A 12,738-nucleotide genomic window follows, 5' to 3' on the forward strand; every position below is an offset into this window, starting at 1 on the left:
TCTTAAATGCTCAAAAACTTTATACTCTTTGATTTCATAAATCTAATTCTAGGAATCTTTCGTAAAATCATAATCCTAAATAAGAAAGAAACATGCATTATGTTACTCCTGGCAGTATTATTTAAGACAGAAAAACAAAAATCCCTCCCCCACTACGTTTCCCAAACTTTTAGGTCCAATATAGGAGAACAGTTAAATGACAGTGTGTAATAGTGCAAATAAGAACACTGAAAAGTGAAAAAAAGCAAGAGACATAATTTTACATATGGGGTTATTATATCTATATCGATAAAAACATTAAAATTAGCACAATCTAAGTAAAGGAAAAAAAAAGAGGAAAGTATACCAAAATATTAACAGTGGTTGGGTTAAGATGCTGGTACAAAAAATTTTTTATTTCTACTTAGTTTCTAAGTTCTTTTTATTTATTTTATTTTCATTTTCATTTTTTTTTATTTATTTATTTTATTTTTTGGCCTCACTGTGTGGCTTGTGGGATCTTAGTTCCCTGACCGGGGATTGAACCCGGGCCCACGGCAGTGACAGCGCTGAGTCCCAACCACTGGACTGCCAGGGAATTCCCTGTAAGTTCTTTTTAATACTCATTTTTATAAGGGAAAAATAAACGCAGTAACAAAAATGTCAAACTGAAAAAACAAAATAAAACTGGGGACTTACAGCAGAATCAGTGGGCAGGTCTGTATCCCACTTGCGGCCTTTGAAGTCTCCACCTCTATTCCATCGAAATGAGCTCATACAGCCTCCTTGAGAAAGTTCTGTAGCAACAAAGGTAAAATAAAATAAGCTAAGAATATACAAGAAAGAAGGAAAAAAAAGGCTAAGGGATTACAATAAGGAAAGTATAACATCATAAAAACCTGATCAAAACATGCAAAGAAATACAAGATATAAAAGATTAATTTAAATAGAACCATGGGGACTTCCCTGGTGGTACAGTGGTTAAGAATCCACCTGCCAATGCAGGGGATACAGGTTTGAGCCCTGGTCCAGGAAGATCCCACATGCTTTGGAGCAACTAAGCCTGTGCGCCACAACTACTGAGCCTGTGCTCTAGAGTCCACGAGCCACAACTACTGAGCCTGCGTGCCACAACTACTGTAAGCCCGTGTGCCTAGAGCCCGTGCTCCGCAACAAGAGAAGCCACTGCAATGAGAAGCCCATGCACCACAACGAAGAGTAGCCCCCACTCGCCACAACTAAAGAAAGCCCGCTCACCACAACTAAAGAAAGCCCACGCGCAGCAAAGAAGACCCAATGCAGCCATATATAAATAAGTAAGTAAGTAAGTCATGATAAATGTTTATTCCTAAGTAAGTCATGATAAATGTTTATTCCTAAACCTCAGTCCAAACCTAGAATAGAGAAGGGGCAACATTATATTTTCAAATTAAGATTTATGATAAATCTAAAGAGTGAAATACTATTTCTAAAACTTGTTTTAGTGATGAGAACATTTTACAGAGTTTATCCAAATAAATGTAGGGAGGCATAAAGAGAGTATGTGGGAGTATCAGGGAGGCTAAATTTCCTGAGTCTAAGTCAGTCTTCTCAGAAGATCATATTTCCCCCAAATAATCAGAATATAACAGAAATATAAAGAAGCAACATATTACATATGACTTATAAAAATCGAAAGAAATAGGATCAGCATGCTGAAATTATAAAGAATGTCATTGTGGCATCCATTCTTGGTAGCTTAAGAATAGAAAATGAGTGAATTGTTCAAGTATAAGCCTTAATAAAGCCATAATTAAATACATATTTATAAAATAAGATCATACTTCAGTGATACTTATAATTAAAAAAAATTTTTTTTTTCCATGTTACCTGTATAAAATTTCAAATTAGTGAAAAAGCTTTCATTTTTTCCCTCTTCAAATCAATAATTACCTTTGATCCTTTCAAACAAGTATTCCTGATTTGGCGTGAGGTCTAGATACTGCACGATTGTATTTAGAGTTGGAATGAGTGGAGCTTTGACCAGAGCAGCCTGCTTCAAGCTAGTAATACTAGCCTCTGTTAAAATTAAAACACACAGAACACAGATTATTCCTCATGTGGATCTTTGAAAAAACTTCAAATGCTCTTCCTTCAATAGATGTTGAAGGAATAAAGGAAAGCAATGATAGTTTATCTTAACAATCTGCATTATCTACTTTACCTACAATTTATTTGATCACTTCTGGCAAGGTGGCCAGATTTACACACATAAACGCATGCATACTCCAAAAACAGCCAAATCCAGTTTGTCAAATCTATAAACAACTAATACACAGAAAATTTTTGTGGGGTATATATAAAAAGACACATGACAGCTTTCAAAATCAGGTTGAATTAAAAGTTGTCCATTATGCCAGTGACAAGTGAAAACTTTTTATGACAGTGATTTCTCTCATCACTTCATGAAAGACAACTATCCAAAGAAATGAATAAACCAGCAGAAAGTTTCAAAATGTCCAACCATACTAGTAATACCCAATGTTGGGAAAAAGGCTTTCTTATATGTGACATTATTGCTAGAATATAAATTGGTATAAGCTTTTTGAAGGGCTATGTACATTAAAAGCCTTAATATATTTATACCTATTGAACTTACAACTTCACTCCTAAGAAATTATCCTAAGGAAATAATTATAAATGTATACAAATATTTAGGTAAAAGGACATTTCTTACGGCATTATTAATAACAGTAAAGGGAAAATCTTCTAAATTTTAAATAATAAAGATCAGTTAAATACAATATATTACAAACCTAAAAGAAATACAAACTAGCCATAAAAATAGTACTGGAGAATATTTAACAAAATAGAAAAAGTGGAGGGAAAAAAGCAGGTAACAAAACAGTATGACCCCAATTTAATTAAAAATATATACATACATATGTACTATTTGCTCAACTCCTAAATATACACTTTTCACATTTTAAAATGTTCTTAAATTATGGTATAACTTACCATTGATATATATAGTATCATAGTATTTTTCTCCAAAAGGAATAAGTGATTGTGATTTAAAACTGATTGATTGTGGTTATCTACTGAAGTGCAATCATGGGTAATATTCTTTGTGTATTTCTGTACTTTCCAAATTTTCTACAATGAACATATGCATGTTGCTTTCATAGTGATAAAACAATGTTATTCTTTTTTAAAAAGCACATCACACTGGTAAAAATGTTGTGAAAGATACATATTTTTATAGCTTATAAAAAAGCTCAAAAAGGATAAGCATAGGTTCAAATAACATTACCAAGAAAGTAACCCTCTGACTTTGGAGTCAGAAAGCTCTGGCCTCAAATCACTGCTCTGTGACACTGGGCAAGTTATTTAACCTCTCTGAGTCTTAGTAGCCTTATCCATAAAATGTGGCACTAAAAGCTAGCTTTCAAGGTTAATGTGAGTGTTGTATACATTATATATAAAACATTTGGATACTCAACACGTGGGTACTTTAGTGATGCACAACTCTATACTTATTCCAGAGAATAAAGACTGATTAAAAGATACCCAAAAGCAAGTGGAAAGTGTTAATGTGCAATCCAAAGCCCTTACATATTTCAAAGAGAAATTTACTCTCTAGAAAGCTGATTGACTAAAATATTCCTTATTTATTTTGAAACCTAATTATTTAACACTAAATAAGTTACAGTATATATATACTTTAGGCAAATTATATTACACAAAACCTTAACAATTTTATTTTTAGCAGGTAAGAAAGTTGAAAAAAGGGGATTTTAAATTAGCACTGTACACATTTTTTATGCTTTGTACAATTTGTAATTAATATCTAATAAGAGACTTGTATCTTGAATATATAAAGAACACCTACAACTCAATAATAAAAAGACAAATAACCCGATTTAAAAATAGGTAAAGGGGAAAAAAAACTGGGTAAAGGATCTGAAAAGGTATTTCACTTATGAAGATATATGAGTGGACCAGCACATGAAAAGATGCTCAACATCATTAGCCATCAGGGAAATGCAAACTAAAAACACAATGTGATACCATTTCATATCCATCAGGACAACTGAAAAAGACACATAATAACAAATATTGGCAAGGATGTGAGAAACTGGAGCCCTTATACACTGTAGGTGGGGATGTAAAGTGGTGCAGCTGCTTTAGAAAACAGTCTGGCAATTCCTCAGAAGGTTAAACATGGATTTACCATATGGCTTAGCAATTCCACTTTTAGGTAATACCCAAGAGAAATTAAAATATATTCACACAAACATTTGTACGTATGTGTTCATAGCAGCATTATTCATAATAACCAAAAAAGTGAAAACAACCCAAATGTCAATCAGATGATGAACGGGTAAACAAAATGTGGTAGATCCAAACAATGGGATATTATTTGGCAATAAAAAGAAATGAAGTACTGATAAACACTACAACATGGATGAACCCTGAAAATATTGTTAAGTGAGAGAAGCCGGTCACAAAGGACAACATATTGTATGATCCCATTTAGATGAAATATCCAAAACAGGCCTATCTAAAGAGACAGAAAGTAGGCTGGTAGTTGCCTAGGGCTGGAGGATGGGTGGTGATGGGAAACGGGTCTACGGGGTTTCCTTTTTGGGTGATGAACTATTCAAACTTGACTGTGGGGATGGTTTGCACAACCCAAACCTTTGAATTGTAGACTTTAAATGGGTGAACTGCATATATCTCAATAAAACTTACATTTTTAAAAAAGTGATATTAGAGACATTTAGTTTTTTTCTTCACCTCAAGATAACAAAAGGTGTTGTTAAATAGCCCATTACATGAAGAAATTTTCCACTTGGCAGATTCACTGAAGGAACTCAAACGCTGGGCTCTATTTTCACATACCTCCTATTTGCAGCTCTGGACAACCCATTCGCCTCATTTGTGTGCTGACAGACTCAATCTCTTGTACAAGTGGCACTAATATTGTCTCATTGATCCACTAGGAAGAAATGAGGTAATGATTTTACACACACAATTTTAAAGCATTTCTCAAATAATTATTTTCATGAAACTATTTTTGCTGTCCTGTACTTGAATATTAATATAGTGAAAGAGAATGGAAGTAGCAGCTACCTGAAGTCTAGAGAGAGATAAGTAACTATGCTAATGGAGTATAACTTGACTAAGTTATATTCTTAAATCACATATGCCTATTTTTTGAAGATATAAAACTTTCAGTTACATGTTAAGTTTTTCTTAAATTCTTCTTTCTAGGATCATTATACTTAGCTAAAAGGATCATCTTCAGTTTACATTTCTAGGTAATTATTCACACATTTACACATGTAGCATTTATACTGGTTTGTGGTTAGTAGAATAGTTTTTAAAACTAACATAACTGATTAGCTATCAGCAGGCTCACTCAATCCCCTAACCACGTGGAAAACAGATTTTACTGTATTTGAAACTACTTTGTGAATATTACAATATTCACTTTAGGACTAGGAATTTCAAATTCCACTTTGCATGGCTGATATCAAACTCATTCTGGGATGTGAAAAGACTGCCCAAGGAAATACCCCATCTAGTTTGTGTGTTATGTGTTTTGTGCTTGTTCACAGCAACTTCAACCACCATTTCTGTTTTCACACTTCTGTTTAACCATAAAGTAGAAGGATGAAAACAAGCTTCAGATCAAATACAAGTCTATAGAATTCATTATAAAATTTTTGAATTAAAAAGCCTCTGAAAATGAAGTGTTTTTATAATCTATTTAGCAAGAAAATTTGATATACTGGCAAGACCTGAACTGAATTCCTGTGAAGCTATTTTTAGACTTTATCCTACCTAGTGTGACAGTGCATATGCTTTGCTGCAGAAACATTAATGTGGTTGATTACTGAGTACTAACAAGACCCTGCTAGTGTATTACAAAATATATGGTATATGCATATACTGCTTTTTAAAAAAAGCCACAGAAAACCCTAAATTTCAGAACACTGTAGCCTAGGAATTCAGATAAAGGATTGTGTTTGTATTTCTTGTAAGCTAATACTTCTGACCAAGACTTTATAAATATATTAACATTTTTAGAGAAGCCTATGAGTAGAAATAAAAGAAAGTACAGTTCTAGGACATCATTTCACTTGTTCATTCTTCTAACATTTATTAAGTGTATCCTACTTGCCAGCCACTCCTAGGCTGCAACAAAATTATCTACTAGGTCCAGGAGAGAGATCTAGGCCTCATTCCCAGAAAACCTGATTGAGTAGTTCTAGGGCTGGCTCTGGAATTCTTATTCAAAAAAGCCAATCAGGCTTCTGGTTCAAGAAAGTAGGCTACTATTTTCACCACTCCCTCTTGATACCCTATTTAAATTATAGTAAAAGAAGAAAAAAGGAGAACAAGTGATTTCAACATATTTCTAGAAGCTGTAGAGTGGGTGGATGAGTGTTGAAGGATCAAACAGTGGAAGAAGCGGCAGCCTCTATAGAATCTAAGTGGAGGAGCTTCCTGCAGTGGAGGAGGGGCCAATTCGCCCCCCGGAACCGGGACAAACAGGTACTACAGAGAACGACAGAAAGAGGCAGGGTTGAAACCAGGGAACTAACTCACTCTGTATATGCCAAGAGCTGGCCTTGCCAACCTCTAGGCCAAAGATTAGAAGGTTCTTCTTTGGAAAAATCGAAGAAATTGATATATTCTGAAGTAGCTTCAAGCATATGTTATGTTCTCTAACTCTGAAGTTTTCTGACGTTAAGGACCTCATTTTTGCTTCCCTCACATTTCTAGACACATAACAGGCTCTGACAGGAAAGCTCTTTGAAAAGTAAAATTGAGATGTTGGGAAAGGGAAAATCTTAGCAACTAAATACACTGTTCCTTTATCCACTCAAAATACACTGATTTGCTAAATACGGAGGGAAAAAAAAATCCCAAGAATACAGACACCATATGGTAAACGTCATGTTTATTCTTATATATGTGCCACACATACTGCACTTTTAATAATACTTAATTCTGATATTCTAATAATTAACATCCCTAATTGATATTCTAACAACATAGTTTGTACATTAAGAGGCACTAATATTGTCCAAAGAGTAATGTCAGAACTTACATTTCTGAACTTGGCTGTCCATGAATCCATATGATCAAGAAGTTGTCTATTCATAGTCACTCTTGCCCAGACCTATTAAAAATGTTTAAAATGAACAATCAAATAAAATGCCAGTTATCAATCATTCCTTCCCCCACCCTCAGAAATATTTGGAATACTTTGGAAAAAAACTTCATGAACATCAATACTGATCTAATTAATATGCAGTAGTTGCTATTCATGCACACATATATATTTAAAATTCCTTACATTGATATGTTCAAAGAACATTCTTCTTGCTTTTAAAAACAAAATTCAAATCCTTTATTTGCTTTTAAACTGATGAAGTTACAGAATATCAAATGTTCTAATCTAAATGTATTTCAAGAGCAAGAGTCTTGTATATGTTAAGTACGAGTAGATACTTGAGATACCTTTTTAATATAAATGAGTGCAGAAAAATGTTTTAGGCAGGAAAGTAATGTTAACTATGTGTCATAAAGAGTAAAACGTACAATATAATTCAGTTTTGGGTACACAAACTTAAGGAGTCTTTCTACCGTTTAATGTGTGCCAGATTTATGTTTCTAGCCAGTAGAAGTGGAGGTTACAGAAAAAAAAGTTCCAGAAGAAGAGATGACTTTCTAACAATCTGTAAATCATAAATAACAAGTCATTTTTATTTTCCATTTACCTCCTCTGCAGCTTGTTTAGAACTGAGATCAGCTTCATCTTTGTTAGCGCATGGGGCCTGAGACCTACAGGCAAGCTGATACTGAAACTTCTTTAAAGTTTGTGCATAATCCCCCACAGAACGACTGTAGTTCCAGAAAGTAGGACTGGTGGAAGGTGAAGTAGAATCTGGGCTTCCTACAATGATTAATTAAAAGAGTATCAGTGTGTTGTAGTAATTTTGATATCTGGAGTTGGTATATGAACTCTGGGTATCCAGGAACCTAGGCAATGGCAATCAAAGACAAAGTCTCCTGTCCTCCCTGCTCCCAACGTTTTCTCTTCTTCAGAGAAATGGACTGCTGGTGCTAAAAATTAAAAAGAACATTTTCTGAGCAGTATCACTTTAAGAGCCATAAGCTCTGTAAGTGGCTGAAAGTGTCTGTTTATTTTTGTTGTAAAATTAAGCTTGTTTCATTCTCTTAAGACTTTCAAAGGATTCAGAGAGAAACAAAAGACAAATTTCTTCAGGAAATAAATAGGCTAAGGAGTTCTTGCTTGAATTTTTGGAAGCTCTTTCTGAATGGGATAATTACAGCCTCTTATTAATAAACTAGCCTTTTGGCTAGCAGCTAAACTCACTCTTCCCTGCACTACACTGTGTTCTATTTATAGTCTGTAGTAATTCCTGCCTTGTATTAAGAGACCATCTGCTGATTACACTTCTAAATTTATAAATTTACTTTTAGGAAATGTAAATAGTCACATTTAGGGACTTAATACTACAGAGGAATCTACCACAGTACTTATCACACTTTAAGGTCTGTTTCTTTTTCCAAATAAAATTTGAGCTCTTTCAGGGCAGGGAGTTATTTTTTTCCCAAGCATCTAGCACAGTACCTGAATAAACAGCTAATCTTCAATGACAGCTATATGATACTTATGAAGAGTTTATTTTTACAGAGTTTACCTGATATCAAAAATATCAATTAATATTTCATACCCTCACACAAAAGTCACAAATACAAACTAGTTTTTTTTTTTTTTTAATCTTAGCAGAATTTTTAAAAGGAATGACTGTAAAATAATAAAACTGGTTTTCTAGTGATGTTTACAGGCACAAAAGATGAGAAATCATGAAAGGGATATGTGGCAGTATTTCAAGTCACAGCATAAAAACCTTGAAGGTTAGCCAGTCTTGTGCTAGTAGCACTGGTCAAAGTACGTTTCATGCTGGCATGAAAATAAATAATTACATATAATAAAGAAATACCACTCTTGGGGTAAAAAAATTTCAAGTAGGACTTCTGGTAACACTGACTTAGAGGAATGAATTAATGTCAAGAAAAGAAGTTTTAAACAAGCACAAATGATTTAATAAATAGGGAATAAAAAAGGAAGGTAAGAGACATGGTCATGATAGAGCACAAAGTTTATCCTATTTTGATTCATTATTTTGACTATTAACTTTGAAAATGATAATCCAGCTTTCTGAGAGAAAACTTGAACTTAAGAAAAATTTCAATAAAGAGTGGCTTTAGATGACAAAAGAAGTTTTATACAGATGACAGAAATATGTTTTTATATCTGTTGTACATTAGCCAAAGTACAAGGAAAATATATATAGCAAGTGACACAACAGGGCCTCTCTGTAATGACCACCACCACCAAAATAGCACAAAACCTGTAGCTGGAGAACCACCAAGACCAAAGAATCAAAGCACACAGAGATTTGGAATTCTGGCAACATAACAAATCAGGTAATCTGAAACATCTCCAGCTATATATATGCTTATCAAATAAAATATATAATTTAAATGAATAATGGAGCTTGCAAAAATGTAAGAGGAAGAGTCAGTGGCTAAAAATGAAGAGGGAATTGAAAATCAGAGTGGCCAGCGGCCTGTGTGTGAGCTGATGCCGTGGCTGCTCTGGAGAATTCTGTAGGCTTTGGGAAACCTATCAGCTTGGATTTCAGTGCCTGGGAACTGGAAATGCGGATACAGGTCCAGGAGAGGTAGAGAGCTGGACTGAGACCTTCTTCCTGTCTCTATTCCCTGCACCCCGCATAGAGCCAGGAACCTCAAAGGGCCACATTCTGTGGATAAGGAAAAAACATCTGTCCACCGACACCAGAAGATAACAAGGAAGCTTGTCTCTCTTAGGTTGTTTAAAAAGACACCCCCAGAGATTTAAAAATTACAGATCTATCTTCACATGGGTTTACAGTGCCCGTTTACACTCCCTGTGAGGTCCAGGAACCTCCAAGCCCCAAAATTACTTAAGTTAGTTCAAGGTCAATGATGTTCCTTAGGCACCCGGTAGAGGCAAATATAAAACTGCTAGCAGGAAACAAGGCTTCCATCCAGCCTGCCTAGGACAGAAAAAGCACAGATAAAACCCTGCTGAAGATGAGCTTACCAAAAACAAACAAAAATTACATAAATCACAGGGAAACATGTCTCCAAGCAAATGAGTCAACAAGAAAAAAATGTTAGCATGTAATCTCCAAGAACTTTAGATAACTGAACTACTGGACGGAGACTTTTAAAAAGCATGTTTAAAGTGATTGAGATAGGAAAAAGAATTGAAAACATAAGAACAAAACAAGATACTCTAAATCAGGCATATCTGAAAGAGAACCAAATGAAACTTTGAAAACTGGAAAAAAAAAAAAAAAGACAAAGCGCTCAATGAGTTAGTTAAACGGTAGTTCAGACACTGCTGAAGAAAGAACCATCAGTCCAAACTGGCTAAAACAAACAAACTGTGGGGTGAGGAGTAAAACAGAAAGCTCTTCTTTATAGAATGCCAAACCACTAAATGTGGAAGAAATGAAAGTATTAGAAAGTCTCCATTTTGCAACCACTACTGTATTAACTCACTCGGGACAGGATCATCAATGGATGCTAAAACCACTGGATGAAAGCCTGCTGGGGGAACAGGGTAGTCACAAGTCTCAGAAGCATCACACTATAGATTGTTTATTAATTACGGAAGGGAAAAACTCTTACAAAGAAATCAGGCCATCACTATGACCAAGTGATCCAATTTAACTTTACCAATAAAGGGACAAAATGATATCATGTGTCCCCTGATGTGATACATTGAAGGGAACACACCACCACCTAAGTTGTATTCTTGCCAAAGATATATTTAAACTGAATCTAATAATGAGAAAATGATCACACAAATAGAAATTTGCAAAACTTGCCTTATATCTTCAAAATGTAAATGTCATAAAACACAAAAAAGAAAACAAAAACTCACAAATGTTCTAGATTAAAGAAGACAAAAGAAGCCTGACAATTAAATGCAATACAGGATCCTTGACAGGATCCACCATCAGTAACAGAAAAAATAGCTACAAAGGTCATTATTGGGTCAACTGGAGGAAATGTAAGTATGAAGAATAGTAGTAACTTAAATATGAGAATCATACTGTAGTTAGAAAGGAAAATGTCCTTGCTCTTAGGAGATGCATATGAAATACTTAGTGATGAAGTGGCCATTCAGCAAAAGAGTGTGTGTGTGAGAGAGGATATGTGAGTGCCCGGTTTCTCGCTGCTGGAGAAAGGAGCTATAAATATGTAAAGGGAGGAGGCCAGAACAAACCCTGTATAGTTGGACTGGGATTGGAGGTGTCATAGGAACTCATGGTTTTTAATATATATAGATGGATAGACGGAGAAATATACAAATGGATGGGTGTGTGTGTGTGTGTGTGTGTGTGTGTGTGTTTCCACATATATTTCCTAGCTGTCTGCTCAGTGGACCTAGATTAACCATGGCATATCCAGTGCCCAGATATTAATTTCTAAATATCTTTCTCCACTCAGCAATCATGGCCATGATTGCATGAGAAACAGACTAACTCCAGAGTTAGTTACTAGGGAAAGTATAAGAGGAGCCTGGATTATCTTGAGGGAGGCAGGGGGTGGCATGGGGTGGGGGCAGTGTTCAAAGAATGACACCGTCATGTCAAAAGAACACAGACTAGTGAAATCTGAGACATCTAACCATCAAAATAAATGACCTAATTGGAGAGAAGAAAACGCTCTATCTTACAGTAGAATACCAACAAATAAATGTAAAAGGTGGTTGCACAACGAAGTGAATGTACTTAATACCACTAAATGATGCACTTAAAAATGGTAAATCTTATGTATATTTTACCACCCACACAGAAAAAGTTTAAAAAACATAAAAGGGATAAATAATGAAGGAATGATGGAATTAGAAAGGCACTATGACAACCAACATAGTAATAATTAAATTTGCAAAGATTATTAAAAGGGTGTTAAAACTATTAAGTGAAAATTTGATGAGGAACAGAATATTTATAGTCTCAAAGTAGTTCCCAACAAAATAACTATTAATTATTTACAAATACTTAAATAAAAATACTTAATTACCTAAAACCTATGGGCAGAGAAGGGTTAAAAGTATACAGACAGATATAGATATACAAGGCAAATACTAACCAAAAGAAACCTAGTATAGCTGTGTTAATGTCAGACAAAATAGACTTGAAGGCAAAAAGCCTAAGAGATAAAGATAAAAGGAGTAATTGACTAGAAGGATATTCTGAATTTACACGCACTTATAATAACAATCTCATGTATATTTAGCAAATCTGACAGAGTTATGAGGAGACATTTAATGGGAAACAATCAGTGGGAGCATTTAACACACTTTCTTAGTAACCAATAAATCAAGCAGATAAAAATTAATAAGACTCCCCTGGTGGCGCAGTGGTTAAGAATCCGCCTGCCAATGCAGGGGACACGGGTTCAACCCCTGGTCTGGGAAGATCCCACATGCCGCGGAGCAACTAAGCCCGTGCGCCACAACTACTGAGCCTGCGTGCCACAACTACTGAGCCCACGTGCCTAGAGCCTGTGCTCCGCAACAAGAGAAGCCACCGCGATGAGAATCCCGCACACCGCAACGAAGGATAGCCCCCACTCACCGCAACTAGGGAAAGCCTGCACGCAGCAACGAAG

General features: G+C 35.1%; 1 protein-coding gene across 5 annotated transcripts in view; it reads right to left on the minus strand.

Annotated features, from left to right (window-relative positions):
* Positions 1-12,738, minus strand: part of TMEM209 (transmembrane protein 209) — a 30,628-nt gene that overhangs the window by 7,754 nt on the left and 10,136 nt on the right. For all 5 annotated transcript variants that reach the window (XM_082399193.1, XM_082399194.1, XM_082399196.1 and 2 more), the window contains exons 7-11: positions 7,755-7,930; positions 7,082-7,153; positions 4,864-4,960; positions 1,912-2,037; positions 679-776 (exon numbers count right to left, since the gene is read on the minus strand). In XM_082399193.1, the coding sequence (XP_082255319.1) occupies positions 679-776; positions 1,912-2,037; positions 4,864-4,960; positions 7,082-7,153; positions 7,755-7,930 (569 nt within the window). The remainder of the gene's footprint in view (positions 1-678; positions 777-1,911; positions 2,038-4,863; positions 4,961-7,081; positions 7,154-7,754; positions 7,931-12,738) is intronic.

This window comes from Balaenoptera borealis (assembly GCF_965194805.1).
Source record: "Balaenoptera borealis genome assembly, chromosome: 7".
In the NCBI taxonomy this organism is placed as follows: Eukaryota; Metazoa; Chordata; class Mammalia; order Artiodactyla; family Balaenopteridae; genus Balaenoptera; species Balaenoptera borealis.